At 44.3% G+C, this 23,343-nt stretch overlaps 1 protein-coding gene across 3 annotated transcripts; it reads right to left on the reverse strand.

Annotated features, from left to right (window-relative positions):
• Positions 1–282: 282 nt before the first annotated feature.
• Positions 283–22,926, reverse strand: smoc2 (SPARC related modular calcium binding 2). 3 transcript variants are annotated; one of them, XM_053437004.1, is made up of 13 exons: positions 22,165–22,926; positions 16,911–17,073; positions 14,617–14,723; positions 14,274–14,373; positions 13,473–13,508; positions 11,156–11,203; positions 9,703–9,777; positions 8,109–8,295; positions 6,617–6,699; positions 2,152–2,251; positions 1,722–1,969; positions 1,500–1,537; positions 283–819 (listed from the first exon to the last, which is right to left on the reverse strand). In XM_053437004.1, the coding sequence occupies exons 1-13, from the start codon at positions 22,240–22,242 to the stop codon at positions 796–798; spliced, it is 1,287 nt and encodes a 428-aa protein (XP_053292979.1). In that variant the 5' UTR covers positions 22,243–22,926; the 3' UTR covers positions 283–795. The 3 variants fall into 3 exon arrangements, with proteins under 3 accessions (XP_053292979.1, XP_053292978.1, XP_053292977.1); XM_053437003.1 differs by having other exon boundaries at positions 13,464–13,508; XM_053437002.1 differs by having other exon boundaries at positions 11,156–11,236; positions 13,464–13,508.
• Positions 22,927–23,343: the final 417 nt, after the last annotated feature.

The raw sequence follows: 23,343 nt of genomic DNA on the forward strand, positions 1-23,343 counted from the left end.
ACCATCCGTTTTTCCAATTCCAAAATGTTGGCCTCAGGGGATCTGGCATGCTGTCTGAAAATGGGATGATACACGACCTTTGCTATGCATGACTAATACTTGGCTCCTAAAGTCAACAAGGTGCTTCATAAAAGACGCTGAAAGAAAACACAAAACAGCAAAGACATTTCAAGATTTATATAATGAGATGGAAAATATAGATGATTAATTGGATTAGAGAGAAACAAAGGAATTTGCTGACCTAATTAAACGTCTTAGACACATTCAGACTGGCAGAGCACAGAATGTATAAAAGAGTTCTTTATTACTAATAGACATGAATACATGTGAACACGTAGGGCGTTTTTATGATGCATGTTTAAAACATTCTTTCAAAGTGCTTTACAAAGCACAGGAACAGATGCTGTAGGTCAGGACGTGAGTGATGGAATGATCTAAATTATTGTAAGCGTTTTAGCAAATATCCACACAATCATCAGTGTGACATGAAAAGTACAATGAGGAGAGGGGGCACAAAATGTAACATCAACATTAAAACTTGTACAACTCTGAAAAGTACACTTTTTTAGACACACAAAGGACACATACATTGTATGTGTTAAATATTTTTTGTTTGTCAGGACATAAAGAGCTAACTACATCATTCACAGATTCAGCAGTCTGTTTAAATACCTTATTTCTACAAAGTGAATTTACATTTTTTTTAAAGTACAAAGTGCAAATACTATGGTTTCCATCATTGCCGATTGGTGAGGGCACATTCTCCACGCAGGAGGGGGAAATCTCAGCGGCGACTTAGCCTTGCTTCTTCGACTGATTCTGAGGAGAATAAAAGTGGCATTAGTTTGAATCGTTCAATTCTTTTTTGCACTTAGTCTGACAACTTTTTTAATATAATAATAACTTGTATTTGTACAGCAGTTATCTAAACGAGGTTACAAAGTGATTCACACAAAAGTCCATGGAAAAATTGAAGAATTGATTGTAATAAAAGATATTCTGTTCACTCTAATTTAAGAGCCTAATCATCCCATAATAAGGTTGAGACCTTAAGTTTATAGAGGAAACCCAACAGTTTAGGTTAATGACTGATGCTAAATCCTTCATATAACTACGTTTTCAGTTGAAAACACATTATCAGACTAATACGTTCTCTGTCCACACAAGCGTTTGTGCTCCATATCAGTTTTAATCCCTGTACACACGAACACACCTAAAAAAAGGCATGCATTGTAAAATGCTGAATTTAACACAACACAACAGCTGTTAGCAAAGACAATAGGATCAGCAATGCCTGTAATTGATGATCAATGTTGCGTTCTGCACTGGTAGCCGAGGCTAATGCTTGAAGGAGGTCAAGTGATAGGAGCTGGACACATCAGCCTATGCTACGTTATATCCAAACAGACCAAGTCTGTGAGCCCCGGAGACAGCAGATCTGCCACCACTCTCTCTTACAGACATTTTATCCATTAGTTTGTGAGGAGTAGTTTACTTACTAGTTTACTGGAAGATAAGCCTTCTCCTGGTTTGGCTCCTGTGAAACAAAAAGTGATTTAAACCACACCAGCCTTGATATGAGGAATACTGCAGGTAAAATAGAACATTAAATCATGACCCGAACTTTAACAAACTCTCTGCCCTTCTGTTGTTGGCAGGTCAAATTAGCTGTAGCTGTAGCTAAGCCATAGTTAGATATTAGTGTGTGTTATTCAGCTCACCCTCTTCTTTGGTCACCCCGAGGCAGCCCATCAGCTCCTGCAGAGAAAGCGCCTTGTCGTTGCTGATGTCACAGTACTCCACAAACTTCTTCACGCACTTCTTGGGCTTGGATTTCTTGCGCAGGAAGCGCTTGAAAGGCTTGATCTCCTTCTTCCCGATGTCACCACTTGAGTTTTTGTCCAGCTGACTGAAATACCAATGGACCACCCTCTCCTCCAGGGTGTGGCTGGGGTCAGGCTCGGCCATCCTAAACGACGGAGATCATTTGATCATCATTTTGAGCCTACAAAGGCTCCTCCATCTCTCTAGCCAGCTGTCTCACATAACTTACGTCACTGGAGTTCAATCAATTGTCATGGGTCGTGCAGTAATCAGCTGCAGCACACGGTACTTTATTTTTGTGCCTTTTGTAATAATGGTGAGACATACCTTCCGGCAGATGCAGGATCTGTGACGGCGTGCACCATGTCTGTCGACAGCGCATCAAGAACACTTGTCAGGAACTCTGTTTTCTTTGCCCCAGGACAGCCTGGAAAATAAAACACAGATAAATGAATGACTGTGTGTGTGTGTGTGTGTGTGTGTGTGTCTGTGTGTGTGTGTGTGTGTGTCTGTGTTTGTATCTGTGTGCTGGGTGTGTTGAAATGAAAGTAAGTGCACACATGTGTCAGCAAACACAGAAAAATGCATTACAGCATTAAAACATGCGTCGTAAAGTGAAATGCTGTCGTCATAGTTGGACTGAAAAAATGTTTGGGGAGGGGCATCATCAACAAGACTCTCACAGTTGTCTTTAACTCCCTCTCATAAAGTGTCACACCTCCCCTCATCTGGAGCAGGAAGAGAGTTCCCTGCCAATCATCCGGGAGGCCCCTGAGTGGTTTTTGACAGCTGGAGGCACAGGAGATGTTACTGAACATTGTGTGTGTGGACAAGAGGCTCCATTCAGCGCCATTCAGAGACTTTCCTGAGACATCAAGGGATCAAATACTGTCCTGACAGACGCAACGTTACGTAGGAATCTACTGAGGGGTCTCTGATGGACGGTATGCATCTAGACATCGATAGACAGCTGATAGACAGTGTATGTGGGATTAAAGTCATATTCCCTATATCAGCCACATCAGTCCATAAATCTTCGTGGTTAAATATATCATTAACTAGCAGACTAAAACCAAGAGAGAAGCATTACTTCATGCTGACTGATGGGAGGGGGGTTGAAATGAGTGACAACTGGAGTGGAATGACCCTAATGATAGTAATTGTAATTGGCAATGGAGGCCTGAGAGATTCCTGGATTCCTCTCCCGGCTCTGCTCTGCTTTCTCACAGTACAACTTCCCTCAGCTATTCTGCCTGTGGAGGAAAAGACATTCTCTGCAGTTTGCTGTCTCTTTTATGGCCCAGGCCTGCGGGGCCAGATTCTCTTGTGTTGGAGATAATAGCATGCTTCGCCCCTCTGTAACAGGTGGCGACCAGCATCGGTGTAAACACCCAGCACCCAGCCTCCACTCCACCTTTCCCAGGTAGCACGGGGCTCCAGCGACCTGCACAGAGATGAGGACTGAAGAGCACACATGTCCAAACTGTTCCATGGCCTCCTTTACATGTTGAAACGTCTTGCACTTAAGTTTTAGTAGAAAGGCCCTCCCAGGTCTGAGCTCAGTAAAATATCGGACCCTCCTGTGAAGGGCCAAACTGGTGCCTTGCCGAGCCTCTTGTGGTAAATTAGTCTAGACAGTCACACAATTGCACCTTCAGAGCGCAAAGTGTTTTTATCTGGCCTGGGACTGCGGAGACATTTGTGGGATGGCAGTGGGGCTCGTTAGAAAATGAGTGTTTTTCATGGAGCACACATGTCCTCTCCATAACGTGGCAGGAATCTGAGCGAGTCTGCTGTTCATTCAGATGGGAAGCCATCAGGTGAGGCTGCAGAGCTTTCCTCTTGGCAGCAGAAGTGTTTCTTACGGGGGCGGGACAGATCGGCTTCTGTCTGTCTGGACACTGTTTCGCTGAGGGGCAGGACACAAATGTTCCTGCTGTCATTCAAAGGAAATTGAGTCTGGCCATTTTCCGTTCTGTTCAAGGCTGCGGCAGTAAACGTCTGCTGCCTTACTTCATAATGATTATAATTATGTAAAGTCTGCGTTTGACAGATGCGGGATGGAGTCAAGTTGAGAAAGCCTCAAATCATTAAAACTTTTCTTGCTGAAAAATCTTAACATCGGCTTTTCATACACCTCCCTATTTCTGCCGCCCTTAGAAAGTTGGCTGGTAAGTGTGCGTTGGGATGTGTGTGACTGTCAGAGAGAAGCCGTGTTTTTCTATGGAGCCACATGGGGCCGAGCCCTGTCAGCACTCACAGCCGCAGCTCCCAGAGTCCGCCCCAACGCTGTCCCACGAGTCTGCTCTGCAAAGAAAGCGAGCCGAACACTCCGCTCTCCTCTCCTGCTGCTTTCGGGGGCAAGTTGTTCCTTTCTTGCCTCTCGCCCCATAAACCTCTCAACACCTGCGCTTCAACAGCAAATAAGCTGCGGCGACGTGAAGGCAACGTTTATAATTACCGCTGCTTCATACAGTAACAGGGTTTACAGCTGTTGATGCAATTGCTGGCAAAGAAAACAAGACGCTGTGTTTTTTTGACTGTGTCCCGGCATATGTAATAAGTGGAGACCCGGATGATACGGTGCAGGTTTCCTTTAAAGCTTCAGAGAGCCTGGGTGCTTGTGTGAGCATCTGTGTTAAGTGATTGTATGGCTGAATCAGTTGATTGTCTTCCGTTCAGCAGCGTGGGGTTTACCAAGGTGTTTTGGGTTCGAGGTCTTTCTCACGGGATAGATGTATTTTCCACCTCATTGCCACAACACACTTTCTGCTGATGGACACAGTGATTTTTCCTGCTTAATGGATCAGCAGTAATACACACCAGCAGTGCCACGGAAAGGCAAAGACGAGGAATACATATTGGTGCAAGGAGCGTTCATCGATGAGCCTCGATCACACTGTTTTATAGTCACCCTACAGGAGACAGAGTGCTGCTCTGCTGCTAAATGCAGCACCTGCGAGCCGAGAGCTCTAGCCTGGCAAAATCTAACATAAACAGTTATGGATGGGACTTGAACAGTGGCCGCTCTGTTCATACGCTGCTGGATTATTAACATGTTTACCAAACCACCGAAAAAATGCAGGTTTGCCAAGAGCTGCTCAGCTTTACACTGTGATTTGGCTGTAAGCAGCACCAGAGAGCTATAACTCTGCTTAGCGCCGGTTTTATGACAAGTCGTGCAATCACTGAAATTAAATATGATGATATTTATCATCTCGTATTTATAAGTGAAATGAAAATAAAGCTGAATGGACACCATTCACTGCATTGTAAAACACAGGAAACACAAGAGTACAGTAAGTGGAATGGGTCAAGGTTGAATATGGAAGCAGCTCAGCAAAATCAAGTGGACAATTATAACAGATAGTTTGCAGAAGGGCTCGTTAAAATGAATGCTTTGGTTAATGGCACAGTGGTTCAAGTGGTTAGCACTGTCGCCTCACAGCAGGAGAGTTTTTGGTTCAAATCCTGGTTTCATTCTGTGTGCATGTTCTTTGTTTGTTTTGTACTCCAGCTTCCTCCCACAGTCCAAAGACTTGCGGATCTGGGTTAGGTTAGTTTAAGACTTCAAATTGAAAGTAGATGTAAATGTAAGAGTGAATGGTTGTTTGTCTCTGTGGGCTCTGTAAAACGCGGGCTATCTGTTCAGGTTGCACCCCACCTCTCTCCCAACGCCAATTGGGATTGTTCGATTAGAGAAATTAATTATTCCTGTTTAAAAAGCTCTGTGTATCTTCAGTTCAAGGTTTCAGTGTTTCTCATATGGCACAAATTAGATTTTTTTATTAATAGACTGCTTAACTTGAAAATACACTGTATTTTGATATTCCTCCAGAAAATTACTTTCATTTTACTTTGGTTTTCATATATTTAGTTGTTTATCAGCATAATGTAGATTGATATATCCCTTTTACTTGAACGGAACAAGCTCTGCTGTCATTTTATTTTGGGGAGATTTTGTATGGGACAGTGAAAAGCTAATTAACAGTTCAGACAGGGCTATTTTTTGTTGCGGAATAAGTTAGTTTGTTGTAATATTTGTTTGTATTTAAATTCATTTTTCTTTACAAATTTGTTATAAATTCATTAATAACTTAATCAAATACAAAAAAAAATGTATTAATCGACAAATTTGCGATAGGTGCAGACCTATTGTTGATTGTTGGCAAGAAACAGGAATAGAGAAAATCGGTTGTTTTGTTTCCATATCCAAACACTCTGACCTCCCCCAAATCTTGCTTTTTCTATTATTTCTCAAAATCTGTCACTAACAATCATTTCATCAATCTTCAGTTCTACCCATTTGTATATTGGACTCAGATATATCAAAATCCTGACAAGCAAATCTAACACAACAAACACAGTCTCACCTGTGCCTATAAGCCCACCCCATGACCACCAGGCTCAATTTACTTATCTACCCACTTGTCACTCTGTCTATCACTACCTGTCTCTGGCATCCTATTATCCATTATCCCCGCCTCTCCTCCCTGCTGTTTCTCCTCCGTGCTATCATCCCTCTATCCTCCATCTTCCGTGTCAGTTAATCCTGCCCCCGATCTGTCTCTGTCTCCTTGCTTATTGACCAGTGAGGGGCAGTATCTGGCAATCCTCAACTTGTTATCACGCATTTCCTTGACCAACAGTGCTTATAACACACACACACACACACACACACACACACACACACACACACACACACACACACACACACACACAGGCACACACACACACACACACACACACAGTTGGAGGTCTACTGCTGCTTCACTGTGTGGTCTGAACCTACCTTGGAGATGTCTGCTTCTGTAATGATCCTTAGGTTTAGTTGGGTGGGCCCTGGCATTGCCATCACACTTTGGCTGTTCATACCTATAACAGAAAAAAAAAACGTGAGAGATAGTACCAATTCATTCAGAGTGTAATGGGTGAAATGGATCGTCTTTAACAGTAAACAATGACAGAGAAATTCCATGTTTCCCAATTACTCCCAAACAGTTAAATCTCGGGGATTCAAATAATTGTTTTGTGGCAAACCAGCGGCTGTTAAACAAATCCAAAATGAGGGGAAGGATTTGGGGCTGGTATGAGGACAGAAGGAGGGGGGGGGGGGGGGGAAGTGTGAGATAGAGGGACAGAGGCAGACAGAGAGCGTGGGACACAAGGAAGCTTTCATGGCCTCCCTTGTAGAGCTGGTGGAGTCCAGACTGCTGCTGTGCGATGGGGTGCAAAAGCTGGTCTGGGACAAGGAGAGAGACGGGGGAAAGTCCATGCTTCCATATGTGTGCTAATGTGCTGCCTGGCACTCTGCCTGGAGACTTGTTAATCTGATACCCAGCCTCGTCGCTCAATAAGAGAGCACCAGTGCCTCGCTCTGCCACTCTGACTGACCTCTGACCTGCCACTTACCACACCACTGAGCCACTCTGTCTCATCAGCAGCGGAGCTGTCTGTCCACATGCTTATGTAAGACTTTTGAGAGTCTACAATACAGATGATTCTTTTTTGTTGATGGGAAGTCATTTATATTTCTTTTAAATCGTGAATCTTGTTATGTTTACATGATTTCAGAAACCTCAGATGACCTCAGGAAAGTTAAAGCTGTAATTTCTTCAAGGGTACTTTACTGCAGAACATATTAGCCGACCAAGGGCATGAAACTGGAATTGTCCAGTTGAACAGCCTTTCTATCAGCTGGTCATTCTTCTGTGTTACGGTGGCTAATGATCACCCGCCATGTGTAACAACTGTCTGGTTTGTTTCCCACAAAGAACCAAGCAATAAATTCCAAGAATCTTTGTAAATTAGGGTGAAAGTACCATATAGATAAGGACCCAAGTAGAGCTCTAAAGCGTGGTTTCAGAAGTAAAAATCCCAATTATTTGTTGACGAGAAGTTTTGATTAGCAGCAATAATATTTTAACCATCTAAGCCATGAGACTATGACACAACGTTACATGCCCCTATTTTATTTTATTTATGGAGTACTACAATACCAACAATCCTCAGATGTAATAGGGATGTCTCCGAATGGTGGAGCTCGTTGTTACCATTGAAATATTGACAACAACCTTTGCATTTGTTTTCAGTTTTCTATTATAATTTTTCTCTGAATCAAATGCTTTAAGGTTACGAGTCAGCCTAGATTCCGGGCTTACACTGTTTGTATCAGTGCTTTTTGAAATGTCAATGGAGAAAGGAATTTAGAAATTAATTTCCAGAACCGGAGTGAAAAAGTGAGCAGTCAGTGTTGTGCTCTAAATGCATAAAGTCTCTCCCACCTGGTGGAGGTCCCGGGGATGGGCCGACCGGTGTCCACGAGCACACACCAACAGTAGCCAGTGGAGGGGTGGCACTGGACCGGCTTGTACAGTCCTCCTAAGGCACAGTCCGGTACGAACACGGCGTCGTTCTTGTGCTGCCTCGCCTCCTCCTGGGCCGACTGCTGCTCCTGATCACATGAGGAGGCTGGAGAACCAAGTCAGAGGTCGTTTAAAGTCAACATCCCTACAACACATTTTCAATTGATCCTTCATGTAACATATTTGCATTAATTTCTGTTAAAGAGAGAATAGAGGCCCACAGCTGCTCTCTCATTGCACTGCTGCAGAGTCCCATTGGTGGAGGAGGAAGAGTGACAGGGAGGAGGATGAGCAGGAGACGGTGTGTGTAGACTGCTATATCAGCCCCCCGTGGCACTGTTTACGGACATTAACGGGCTAATGACTACTTACAGCTCCCTATACCCCAAGTTAAGTAAATATTTGGACACTCAACTGCCCTCGGTGGATGTGTGTGACGGAGAGGGAAAAAGACGGGACAAAAGCAGAGCAGTGGTCACTGAGGCTTTTTGCTTTCACACACCTACACACAGTGAGTCACGACCGCTGGGTAGAGTGAAGTACCAGGGATCTTTATGTTTATACATTCAAAATTCCTATGGAAAAATGCCTCATGAGCTTCGCTGGAAAGACTGGGTTTTGTGGAGCCTCAGCAGGATCTAATCAGACGTTGCTTTTTTTCTTTCTTCTTTGCAGCAGCCTCCGTCTCCGCAGCGCACTTCTCCAACAGAGATTTGAGTATTAAACTCCAGGATGGAAGCAGAGCTCTGCTGGCCATGAGGGCTTTCATCACCAACCCGTCCCCTCTCTGAGCTGCTTGCCTCGAGGCTCGGAAGCTACTGTGGGATTATGGATATCCCTTTTCTTTGTTTATTTTCATTAGAGATCTTTACCCACACAAAAGAGACCAAATGAAGTGCCTCCCCTCTCCCTCCGCCGACTCTCCTCGCTCCAGTTCCTCCGTATGGGCTCTCTTTGTTGGGGCGGGTGTTTTTTTTTTCCTTTCACCCCAATACCCCAAAGAGCACATGGTAATCAAAACCATCAATGCTGCATTTCTCAGGCTTTTTTTATTGGTTGTAAATTATGATAATGGAATTCACACACAAAATGCACATATGCACAGAGGGTTCTCGTCTGTGGGGTGGCCTCAAAATATATGCATAAAAAGAAACATATTTCCTCAAAGTAGGGGGAAAAATCCAGTGATCTGTACAACATAAGCGGGCATGTGTTTAACAGGAGAGTAGCATGGAGCAGCTTAAAGAGTGGGACATCCTGTGTTTGTGCCATGTGCTGATCATTAGAGATACACGGCAATGCAAAGAACCACAGAGCAGCAGATCCTCAAAGCCTGCTGCACTCCAACACCAAGATGTATTGGTTTCACATCCCACCATCTGTCCTTAAAAGACAGGAACAGCCTCAAACCATGATTGCTCACACAAGTAGGAAAAACAGAGCGTGCTTTCAGTTGAGGTTTGCAAACACCCGATCGCCATCATTAAAGGAAAAAGTGGTCTTTGAAACTCACATGGTGCTCTGGTTCTATTGTTCTGTCGGCTGCGAACCTGCTCCGTCCACAGAGTGGGGTACTGGGAAATGATGTCTGAAAGAAATCACCAGGACAGCTTTATTAGCTTCAATTGAAAACACACTCATCTTATAACCGAGCCAAACCTGGTGGTTCCAAAACTCACAGACTATAAAATGCACATCAAGGTTATCGTCTCTCAAACTGCGGGAGTGGATGTGGAGAGTGAATTACATACGACAGCTGGGAAAAGAAATATGGTAGCGAAAAGATATTAAGTAAACTATGACTATGAGTCTCCCCCGGTCTCACATTAACATGAAATCATAAAACACTCCTTGTAAAAATAAATCTAAAAGTACTCAAATACAACTTTACAACATGTGTTTGCTCCCATTCACAGGGATGGATCAATTTCATTGGATTTGAAAAGAAGGAATTTGCTTTCTTGTCTAGTTTAAATTATGGTAATGTGGCAATAACAATCTAGGAACACTTTCAGACACAGCGCTGATGTTTTAGCAGCAAAACATACTTTATGTGCTAAAAGGCAAAAGTACCCACTTGGCAGATTTGTTTCTTTCTGCAGATCATATCATTGGATTATTAATGATGCATTAACATGGAAGTAGGATTTTAATGTTGCCGCTGGTTGACCTTGAGCTATATGCTGTTGGCTTTTACCTCCACCGAGGAGGTTATGTTGTCATCTGCGTGTGTTTGTTTGTCAGCAGGAATACACAGAGACTACAGAACGGATTACCACAGTACTCGGTGGAAGGATGTGGTATGGGTTCACCTCACTACATGTGTTGCAGATCTGGATAAGGTGGTTGATCCAAGTCCCCCTCCCCCCTTTCCCCTTTCCCCTTTCCCCTTTCTTTAACATTGTGAGAGTTTTGAAATATTTTAATTGATCTTGATGAAAAATCTGGCATTTGAAGAGACTGGTATTTATGAGTTTGTGCATTTTGTGGTAGATCCAACTAACAATCAGGATCTAATGAATTTAAATGTGATTTCAAACAGTGGGCCTTAGTGCAGGTGTGAGCTCGACTGAGTGTCGCTCTAGTTTCTATCAAAACAATATATCACATTTTAAAGATGTGTTTTTTTTTATTAAATATTCTGACATGCAAAGTAACCATTATTTACAGCTGGTAAAGTAGTGGAGTAAAAAGTATGATACTTGCCTTAAAGCAGAGTATAGGATTAAAATACAAACAAAAAATGGAAATAAAAAATTGTCCTCCTATGTTTTGTACATAAATCCGGTGAATCTTATCCATTTGAAAATGTTTAGCATCACGAATGAGGCTGTAGCTGTCTGCCAGGCTCCTTTTCCCTTTTAAGGACGTTCTCGGTGCTTTGATGCTTTCAGTTCAGTCAGCGGTGCCTCAATAAACACAGGCACAGTATCAAATAATGTTTTTACTGAAGGATAAGAGCTCACCTTCTTCATCGCCAGCAGGCTGTGGGTCCACCACTAGGCCGGTCTCATCTGCATTTAGAATGGAGAATATTTGCAAGGAGACTACAATTACGAAGGTAAGCTAGATTAGAGAAAACTTAACTACTGTAAGATTTGCACATTGCCCGGTCAAGAAGGATGGAGGCAGAAGTAGAGGTGAGGAGAGTTAGAGAGATTGTGTGTGTGTGTGTGTGTGTGTGTGTGTGTGTGTGTGTGTGTGTGTGTGTGTGTGTGTGTGTGTGTGTGTGTGTGTTTGTGTGTGTGCGTGTGTGTGTTGCAAGCTGAGAGAGGTGACTCAAGAGAAAGGAAAGAGGAGGCAAACCAGAAGTATAGTGGTCATATATTCCCATGGCTCCACTTCATGCAACAGGGGAGATCATTATCATACACAGGACATATTGAGGTCAATTATAACAAATGAGGAGAGGATGGGTATAAGTTGTCCCTGATGCTCTACTCCATCCTTCCATTGCCTGCATTTGTGAAGGTGGGTGACACACAAAGGGATGAAGTAGGGAGTAGCCAAGTCTGAGACGGACCAATTAACAGTGGGAGAATCAAGCTCAGTGTTTGTTTGGTCTCTGTTTGTATGATTTGCGGTGGGAGGGAGATGGGGACTGAGGTTTTGAGCAGCTTAGAGTAAAACCACGGCCGTAGGTGTGGTTAACCTCAGTGTGGGTCACTCATTCTGCACAAAGTAAAGCTCTGTTAATGCATGAGTCAGGGCATCTCTAATACAGTAGGTGGAATAAGCTTAACGTCTTTTCTTAGGCAACGAATTCTCCATTGCAAAATCGGGATTTCACCTCCAGTGTTTGTGGAGCCAGCCATTCATCTTCTCAAGTATGCTCGCTGGATAAAAACATATACAGTCATTGTGACGGACGGAGGCAGACGTGTTATTACTCTGCTCACTTAACGGATGGAAATGCCGTTTCAAAAAGTGTGTTTATGATTTGGATTTACTATAAACCACTAATGACCTCTCTTTGCTTTGCAGCCTTTTACATGACTGTAACACCTCTTTTAGCATCTGCCAGGAAACCCCCGCGCCATTTGTGGTCATACGGCTTAAGTTTTACTGCTGTTTGTCAGTCGTCGGCTGCGTACGATTCCACCATGTGAATGAATTTGTCATTTCTTGGGTTCATGGTAAAGCATTTTATGTTGGACTTCACCAATATTCTGATACTAAAAGTGCAGCAATGGCTGCTGTGGAATACTTGACGGGCTTCTGCTAAATCAAAATATTGATGCAATCACTGCTATTTTCAGTGCTGGCACACCACAATACTGGAGTTTATTCTGCTTTTCACCACCCTGTTTATTCAACCAGTTCAGATTGAACCACAACCATCCCTCCCCCCTTTCCGCCCTTATCCCCTCTCCCACCATCCTGCCTTCTCTCTCAGATTTTTTCGTTCCCACTTGATCTGTGCGTAATGAGTTGGCCGGGCTCAGACAGACACTGTACCCAGGACTGTTTACAGAGATAGAGGCACAGACATAAAGGTCACACCGACAGGAATAACCCATGTGACAAACATGAGAGGATGAAGACACACCCATCACATGCACACATTCCAACACACATACACAATCACAGAAGGAATCAATCTGAATTGACCCAAATTACACTTTTTCTCTTTCGGGGCCTTCAAATCCAAGTTACCATCAGTTAAACAAACAGTCTCTTTAAATGAGAGCAAGATATACAGTATCTGAGAGGAGTGGAGCCGGAGGAAAACGTAGTGGTTATATATCTGGAAGAGGTAACATGTTGACGAGAGACAGAGAGAAAGTATGGTGCAGGTTAAAGTGTGAACATGGCTTTGTCTCTCATGACACTGTTGCTGAAAAAGAACACAGAGGAAGAGAGATGAAGTTAGAGAAAAGGGTCTGACATGTCACTGGTCCTCCATTCTGGCTGCTTCCTGGAAGTTTGGTAAAGATAACAGGCGGTCATAGGCACTGTAGCTGCTGGCGGTGAGCATTCGAACTCACCACAGCCTCGCTCCTTAGACTTGTTAGTAACAGACTGCTTTTATATCAGCCTTCAGGCTGCTCGCAGTCTCTTGAATTGACAAAATATTAGAAAGACAAGCTGTTACAGGCGACGCGCCCTGCACAGCTCCAACAAAGATGCAGGAAAACACAAGGACAGACAAATGAATACACACAAGTGTACATGCATATTTGGATAGGTACACACATGCACATGGACAAAAATGAAAGTACACATGCAAATGTAGTAGAGTAAGTATGCCTCTTCCTTGAATTACCGTCTCACCTGCTTTACCTGGCTCTCTTGTGGTAGCTCTCTCTTGTTTTGATCCTGTAAAGCAACAGGTTCAAATTGATTACAAAATTCAGCACCACACCCTTTCATGTGTGACAAAAGACAAATGATGACAAATCTTTGGCCTCAGTTTGTGGCACAAGAGCAAACAGTCAACGGACAGAAGTCTTTCTGACTTTTTATTTTAAAGTCATTCATTTTAATTGATTCCATTCAATGGAGATGTATTTTATGGCGTTTCTAAGCTTTACATGCACAGCTGTAATTAAAGTACAGCTGGTAGTTACATCTGCTGCTGCTACTATCGCTGCTTCTGGAAACTTCTCACTATTGAACAGTAGAAAGGCACGGAGACGCACAGGGACGACATGTGGCATTGGTTATTTGATTGCTTGGCAGACGCCATCCTCCAACAACACTTACATTCCTCACAGTTTAATTCTGTTGCTAAACTCCGCTGCAAGGATTTTCTACTGGGCTTATTTACACCACAGCCCCATGCCTTGAGCAAGACTCAGTCCTCGGGTGGCCCTCAAACCCTGTGGCGGTCAATCCAATCACTGACCACTTTCCCACTGGGCGAAAGATTACACCCCCCAACACAAAAGGGAATGTCATGTAATGCTGAGTGGAATTTCGATTCTATCATCATTGCTACACAAAGCTATAGAAACCACATTTGACTACAAATCAGTCGATTTAAATCCATTGGGCTTGTTGAACTGTAAATATATTGTGTTTAGGTGTAAACATTATTAAAGTTTCCCATTGCAAGACGAGTTGAGGAATTATTATACACACCTTGGCACCGAGGTTTTTTATTGGCCACTGCTGAGCCACTGATGGGTCGGCCATTGGGTGTAACACACCAGCAGTATCCAGTGTAGCTGTGGCACTGAACCTGTAATCAGAGCAGCATGGTAACACAAAATCAACACATTATAAACAAGGGATGGCATTTGTAAAAAAAAAGTAATTGTGAAGGATCAGACTTAAAATCTCTCTAACAATTAAAAAACAATTAAATGAATACAGGAGAAATTATCAATTATTGGAAGAAGTGGACTGATGGTGCAAAAACTATTTTCTACTCCTAGTCTAGTGCAGTGCTTCTTATTCAAGAGTATTTTTTGTGGTATTTTACCTCGCTGTATGTACCGTCAGGGTTGCACACAGGCACAAAGACCTGCGGGAAGAGCTTCTTGGCCTGCTGCTCTGTGTACTTCTTCTCTGCTACACATCTGGATGTATCTGTGGAACACCACAAATCACCAGAATCACGACACATCACAGAAACCTATAATTCAACCCACAGCTTGACTACTTTCTTATGCTGCACGACAATGAAACCAACATACTTAAAGAAGTCAGGAGAAGATGTAGAACCTCACAGATGATGCAAAATGAAAGTCGAATGCAGTGAGAGACGAAGAGGAAACAATTCAAGACATTTCAGGGGCGGCAGATACTTGCTGTGGCTGGGAATAGAACCAACATCCCCGGTCTTATTAGGAGCAAGCCAGGCAAGCCTGCACAGTGCCTGGTGGTAAAGCCATTACTGAGCGAGGCAGCTTGTGCTGCTACTGTAGGACATTCCAGTCACCCAAGAAAAGGGCTGATGCACGGGGAAAACCTGACCCTTCCTTAATGTCTCTGAGTCTGTCTCACTCTCTTCTGAAACCTCGACCGTCTCCTCAGCACAGCCCGAGCTGTCCTCTAAGTATTTGTTGATAAAAATGAAGGTCAGCAAGGCTTCTTTATAGTCCAAAACTGTAAGACCACTTTCATGAGCAAGTCTTGAAGTTGGAATGAATGGGACCCCACTGTACTCACTCATGGCTTTTCACATCCTTCTGTCAGAGACATACCTCATCCTGTCATTTCACAGCTGTTTTCATCTCACCTGACCAACTGCTCCAGCTGCTCAAACTCTCAGGAGATGCTGGGCACCACTGGGTTTAATGGGAACTCGTTGTGACACATTCGCTGCCACAAAGTGCTCATCTAGCAGGTTCAAATCACATTAGAGCACTGACTCACTCTAAGTTTAAAAACATTCACTTTGGTCAGGAGGCTGCATGTCGCTGGCATGTCTTTCAGTAGACTGTCCATTAGTCACATGCAGGAAAAAGTGCTCGGTTTCTCGCTCAGTCTGGTGTGTGTGTGCGGTGTGTGTGTGTAGTGTGCGTGTGTGTCACTGTCACTGAGGAGGAGAGGGGGGAAGATGCTGGATGATCCGGATGGGGGGGGGGGAAACAGCAAAGTGAGGAGCGTTAAAGTTAGCTCCGGTGGAAAAAACCCAAACCATCGTCCTTCTCCAGGGGGCTCCGACCAAAAAGCTGACTGGAAAAAATGACAGGACACTTGAATCATCTGAGCGCAGTGATAGAAAACAAATGTGGTGCCAGGTTCACCATCCTTAAACACAATCCCATCTCTGTGCTTTCAGGCAAGATCAGCCTTGTGGTTTATTTCGGTGCTGACACGGCTGCTGCTGCTGCTGCTGTGTCTTTCACCCCGGCCGTCCAGAAGCCGAGGGGGGTCCGAACCCTTATACACCCAATGTTATTGACACATACAATAAGACTTTCATGGACTCTCGTCCCTTTCAGCTTCCTAGCTGGAATCCTCCATTCTGTGTCCCGGCGCAGTCCGCCACATCCAGATGTCTGCTTAGAGACGTTGCCATAGAGACACAGCACGGGCATAAAATCGTGGAATGCTTTTCCATCATAAGAGACTTCTTTTTAAGCAAACCCATTTGCTCACGCTCCCTGCATTTGTGATCTAATATTGTAATATGTGAGAATGGGACATTGTCCCCAGTGTGTAGAGCAATGGACTAGCAGAGCTGGTGAGGAGGGTGGGGGTGAGAGGGTTCAGGGCTGCAGCATCGGGGCGTATGGGTCCTTCCTTCCATCGACCACTAACAATGAAGGAGTCTGTGAGATGCTTGACCTCACTGGCTCTTTCCTTTCATCTCCAGTCCTCCATTGCTCACATACGTGTAGCTTTGCATCTAGCATCATGAAAATGAGACCATTAATTCTTGTCAAGATGGTTCATTGAAATGCCGTCAACTCTGTATAATAATTCGATCTCACAGATCTGAAACCTTTTCAAATCAGTGAGGAGGTTGTTGGTTCCATGACGCCCTCACCCATGTTCTGTTGTACCAAAACATGAAATCCGTAAAACAAGTATTTAGACTACTATGCGTATATTTCCTTCACCAGTGCAAATGGTGTGAAATGATGAAACCAGCCAGGCAGCTAATCCCCCCCACCCACCCACTTTCAGCATGTCAACCCCACTCGTACTCCCAGCACTCAAAGAATCAATTATGCTGAAATGAATTTAACCCACAAGTTTCCACTGTGACCCTCTCTGCACATTTGCGAGCGTTGGGCGGCGCTGAAGTGTGACTCGTGATCTAACCTTTGCATGGCCCTCGGATGACCTCTAGCTGGGGGTCGCGGCACTTGGCTCGGAGGAACTCGCATCGAGACGTGAAGGTCCTGCCGTCGGAGGCGCATAAAGGTTTGCGGGGTACTCCGCTGCATTCCATGTTGCACTCCTTATCCTGGTCCACCCGCAGGAACTGCATAAGTGTGAGAAAATAGCAGATAAGCAAAGAAAACATTTGTTAATCGAGCCATTTCTGCAAATCAGTCAGCTCTGCACCAGAACTCACCAAGACAGGTGGGATTCTGGAGGGATTTATGAAGACAGAGGGTGGAGCTGCTTGTTTAAGGTCAATAAAAAAGCAAGAAACAGGTGTCCATCGCCATCCATGCGAAATGTAAATTCTGCATTCAAGCTTTTAATCCGCGTTCATAAGCAGGTGCAGCTTCCCTTGATAAACACACTTTAATGCACTGAGATACAGCACAACACTAGGATTAAGGCGAGGCAGTGTCACCACAGGCCTATCAGGGTGCAGTCATGGTTTGTCTTTGTCTAAAAGGGCTGGAGAAGACTGGAGCTTCATCTTTTCTTTGTCTGTGCCAACACCTGCACAGGTATTCACCTGGAATCTCTCCTGAGGATGTTTTACTCAGCCATGAAAAGAGAAACAAGGACGGAGACTCCTGGCTGAACGCATCGGATCACCTGTGTCAATGCAACCATTGTATCTTTCACCGTGGTATGAAATCTCCTCGCCAGGCCACACAATGAGACGGTGGCGGTGGTGTGTGTGTGGGGGGGGGGGGGGGCGGCAACAAGCTGTGACGGCTACAATGAATGAAAAAGCACTGAATGATAGAGTGACTGAATAAACTAGATGTCAGGGAGCTTTGTTCTGCTACAGTGTGAGCGCTGGGGCTTCATAAAGTTTGCGTGATTCAGTCAGTTCAGTTGAATAATGGATAGAAAGGAGAAAACAAACTCTGTACCCAGGTGCTGTTTTCAGTCATGTCCCAAAATAAATACCTCGCCAAACTCTTTTTGTTTCCTTTTATATTGAAATGCTTTGTATGTATGAAACCATTCAATTTATGTTTTTGTTCAGTTCTCAGTGGATGCATGGATATCCAAAAACTGCCCGAATGACCTCTCAGACTTTCCCTCTTTCACCCCCCCCAACACATACAGAGGCACAAAGCAGAGAATCCAATTGCTTAAAGGTAATCCATAAAAATCTCTTAGGAGTTATGAAAAGAAAGGGCATGGCAAGATCGAAGATGAAAAGAGGAGGGCGTGATGATCGGCAATAAAAAAATAGTTGTGTCTGACATCCCAACAAATGAAGTGGGAGATGAGGTTTGGTGGCAGCCCCCTGCGTTCGGACGAGGAGGGCTTCGGGGCTCCATGCACCTGGAAAGACGGTTGGTAGGGAAGGAGGTGTCGCCCTGGGCATTGGGGTGGGGGTGGGGTGGGGTATACAGCCCACTCTGTCAACCCTGCTCATAAATCTTCACTGGGGGATCAGAGAGGTGAGGCCCGTCCAAACACATCGGAGGAGCCGCCGCAGGGAAGGAAAATTAGTCTTCGGGATTGAATCAAATTTTTTAACAAGCCTTCTCTCCTTCTCAGGGTTTTAAAAGATTTGTCTACCACAAATAGTTTAGCATTACACAAACAGTATCCTGACACCATAGAGCTGCGGGTTGCTCATAAGAAGAGACTGTTCCCAATCTTTATTTTTTTAGCAGAAATATGAAGCGTTGGTCATTTGCTAATTCATTTGCATCAGGGAAAATCTAATGACGCACCGTCTTAAGCAATGGACAAAGTATTTATATTGGACCAGAAAAGAGTCCAAGATAAACTTCAAGAAAAATTATATATACATTTTTGTCTAAAAAAAAATCAATTCCATATCCACATTAACGTCATAACCTGTAATGACAGGTCACAGACAGGTTGGGCACCACTGGCCGACAGTTAGACTGGGAGGATTTTCTATTTAAAGTTTTCCCTTTTCCATTGTAACTCAGTGGGGGAAGAAGATGCCACTTTGCAGAGAAACGCTGAATTAAGAGGAATTATTTTTGGATGACTTCATTCCTTTACTCAAGTGGTTCCAAGCAGATTCAAGATTGGAACCTGTAACCTAATAGAACTATACTTTGATATTAATTGTTAAAATATAAAATAGTATAATTCAACAGTAGCTCTAGTTTTGTCCGATTCTCTAGTTCTCTTTGTCCTGACTCCCTATGATGACCTCCGTTCACCCTCCACTCCGTCACTCACCGCTCACCCTTTCCCATAAAGTCCAGCAGGCGTGACAGGTTGGTCTGAGGAAGGTTTTCGCAGACGGCCGCAACCTCCCAAGGCCAGTGACTGCTCTGATAGTGGCCAAGTGACTCCAGCCACGCTTGGTGGTGGACCGCCAGCCTCGCCACAGCCCACGCTGACCACCCCAGTGCTCCACACCACACCAGCATGATCAGGATCAGCCCTTGCCAGTCAGCTGACTGACAACTCAAACAGAGTCATTGTGCAGCCCAGCATCCTACTAGATGTCCGCTGACCGGCAGATAGCAGAGCGCCAAGTGCCTGCAGATTTATGATGAAGCTCCAAGAACACAGCATGGAGACACACAGTTACTGTAGCCATGAAATCAGCCACCCATGAAATCAACCACCCAGATTCACTATCAGCCATCCCAGTCTTTATTGCTCAGCAGAGGAACAAATACAAATAAGATGTGAAAACCAGTGAAAGGACGAAGCTTCGAGAGACCGTGATGTGTTGAGGACCTCTTCCTCTTGTGTCCTCTTAATGGTGGTTTGCTGTCTGCTCTCTCTTTGTGTGTTTGGCCTGTGGTGATGGATGGGTGAGGCCGAGGTAGAGCCCTGACACTCCCCTGATGTCTCATTCCAGCCTCTTCAACGCAGCAGCATCATCACGCAGAGCAGCCTGGTCGAGAGTCACTGGATGTCCCTCACCTCAGCTACACGTAGCACACACTTCCCCCCCTTTATTCATCATTTGAGATTCAAACAAGACAGAACACATATTGTGACTCAAATCTATTTATTGCTTTAATCCTTTTCTTGTCTACATCCAGACAGCTGCCTCTTGCATTCTGTTTTCTTTTCTCTTTACGTTGCCCTCTTTTCTTTTCATTATATCCTCTTTTCTTTCGCTTGATCTGTCTTGGAAGATGCTTTTCGCATCTGCTCAAATAATACAAGAGGTTGGCAAAGGAAGAAGAGACAGACGAGAGAGGGCGAGACGGGTGGAGTGTAAGAGACTTTTTTTTTGTTTTTCAAAACCAACCAGCATACACATCAAATCCTATTACCTCCCCTTGGCTCTGCTGCATTGTGGGATTGAATAGAGTACGGAGGAGGCGAGTCTCCAGCAGAGAGCACATTGTAGGCTGATAAGGGCCTTCTGGACTGGGAGGCCCCCGCTTCCAGCACTCCAAGAGGCCCCTCACACCACGGCCCCGCAGGGTCAATGGGGGCCCCAGCTGAGAGCCGTGGCAAATGTGTTAAATGGCCTTGGCGGGAGTTTCCTGCGCTAATGCTAAGATGCAAAGGGGATCATTAGTTTCCAGCATGGTGGAAAGGGAAGAAAGTGACAGCCTTTAACCAGGCTACTAACTCAATCAAAGGAAAAGGCACTTAATTGCTGTGAAAGAGGTTAAAAAGAAAAGGAGGTGGTGTGAAAGGCCAAGATTGGTCATGTGACAATAACAAAAGTCTGTTCGGGCAGGTGCACAATTATATGAAAGCATAGGGGGCGATGGAACCCATATATTATACCAAATTAGCATTGAAGGTTTGTAAGAGGCAGCCAATGCTGTGCGCCCTCATCTTTTCACACAAAATGTAATATGTCTTTAAACCATGGAAAAAGTCTGCTTTATGAATAACCTGGGTAAATTTCCCATCCATTTAACTGTTTGACCTAAAATATAACATGGGTACATTTTCATAACTGATCACGTGTCATTAAAACAAGAAGCCATCAATCACTGGTAAAGTCCAGTAAAAGTAGTGGTCGGGTGCTCCATGTGCTATTCCAATAAAGAAGGTCTAATAAACCACAGTGGGGAGGTTGGACACAGACACCACTCAAACATGCAATGAAATAGAGAAAGTTTTTCATTCCTGGAGTCATATCCAGAGCCCACACTACAGACAGCAGCATTAGTATGGTAGCCTATCTGCAGAGCCAATATTGATGCAACACCTATGGCCATTTAATAAAGACACACTCCCATTATTTGAACTCAAACTATGTGTGTGTAAATGTATGCATCGTGGTGAAAACTAAGCGGAGCTTATGCTCAGTGCCCCACTTCCTCCCACATTCCACAACTCAATAGTGCCATCAGGGAGAAGGGATCTCCAACCCTTCGCCTGCAGGTTAACAACTCATGGCCATTTGTTTCCAGTTGGATATTAAACCATCTTCACCCAGACCATAAATAACAGTGCTGGAGGAGGCGGCTGTCACTTGGACCTCTAAATCAAGGGGGAAGCCTCTGACAGTGCACATTCCGCTCCCTGTTATTCCTCCTTCACCACGGTACCTGCACTTGATCGTGGCAATGAAATTCCCCTCAGCTGCATGAGGATGCTTTTTCTCCTGGACATCGAGGAGAAATGGGCATGATGTTTATACTACTGTAAGAAATGCCATGTGATTTTGTGCAGTAGACCCTCTGACACTGTCAGCTCTCTCTCTTAAGAGCCACTGGGGCCGGAGTTAACAGGACAGAGGGGCGGTCAAGCAATGAAGCTGCCAGGCAGGTAGATGATAACAGACCAGACTTCTCACAGGCGGGCTGGCATGCAGCTTTGCCATCTCAGACACTGTGCAGGCACTCGGAGAGGAATTTCAAAAAAGTGACAGTGAAAACCTTTATATTTCAGTTTTAAATTCCATTTAAAGTTGAGCTTGAATTTCTGACAAATTTAAAAAAAATACCTGGCGAGAAATGACATCTAAAATCATCAGCATATAGGTCATGTTAGAACTGCGGACATGTCTATGTTTATCATGATTTGTATATACACATTTCTGATTATTAGAAGAAAACAACTCAGGATGACACAAATATAGGATGACTCACGCCGGGTATATACTGACCATTTTTATCAGTGCGAATTACGCATGGAATATGAAGAAAAGACACAGTATACACCCGCATAAAGTTGTTTTAAAACAATATTTATACATGGATACGTGTGATATGTGGTCAGTGAATTGTGTGGCTCTTCCTACCGTGAGAGCGGAGAACTTTTGAGCGCGTCCAGCGCACAGTAGGCAGAGGAGGACCAGCAGAGGACAGACGCGCATCATGACGCAGCGCGGCAATAAACTCTCCAAATTACGCACGGTCCAAAATTCAGTCTCTGCTGCCTGGACTTCACCAAAGCCCAAAACTGCTTCTGGAAGAGATCGAAAACGTTTTAAAATCCTCAATAGTCCTTGTGAAATTGTTTTGCCAGTGCCGGAGCGGGGTTTGCTGGTTTATTTCACTTCGTCTCCTTGGTTTCGTCTGCCAAAGCGTTTGTGTAGACACTCTCCTTATTTCTAGCAGTGCGATAACCCCCCCCGTGTCCCTGACCTTTTCCCCTCCCTCGGTGTCTCTTCTCCCTCTCTCCAATACGACTTCTTTGCTCCACACCCCCTCCCCTCCACACTTGATTTTGTGGACTAGATCCCTTATCGGATGCAGGCAGCTCCCCGGCCGGTGGGTAGGTAGGTGTAGGTTTGGAGGGACTCCGTCTGCTGCTGGTAGCTGAGGCAAACACGTCAGGTATTCTTCTCTTTCACCCTTTTTTCTTTTCCTTCTCCTTCAAAACGCACAACAAGAAACCCTTCTCCCTGGGGACCGTGTGCTGAGGTTCTGTTGCCAGAGAGAGGGAGGATGGGATGAGACAGGCTTCTGTCTGTTTCTAGAACCAGCACGGATAAGAAACGCAGTCTGAGCTCATACCCTCTGCCTGCTACACCCCTTACCCAACCCCCCTCATCCAGACAATCAAAGTTCTGCAAGTGAACACAAAACACGACATGATAAAACCTGGTGCAAATTCTAAAATAAATAAATTAATCATCTGCCCTTGTGACAGATTCACACATATAACACACAAAGTAATGGACATTAAACTTATCTAAGTTGGGATCTTAAATAAACGAATTAATGTGCAGGTTTGAATGAGCATGGTAAATTCATGCACGTCTTCATGTCTACTAAACTGACAAGGCTCTATCGAAGCAGCAGCTTGCAACTATAACGCCACCTATGGGTTTATACAAGTCGATACACATTGTCACAGCTGAGGAAAGAGTAAACTGAAATCGAATTTACAGTCAAAACTGACACTGCATGTGCGCTTCTGTTATGTCTTATTCACGAGTGTTGAAGTAAAAGTTAGGTCCTGTTGTTTGGCAATT

The sequence above is a fragment of the Pleuronectes platessa genome, chromosome 12 (assembly GCF_947347685.1).
Source record: "Pleuronectes platessa chromosome 12, fPlePla1.1, whole genome shotgun sequence".
Taxonomy (NCBI): Eukaryota; Metazoa; Chordata; class Actinopteri; order Pleuronectiformes; family Pleuronectidae; genus Pleuronectes; species Pleuronectes platessa.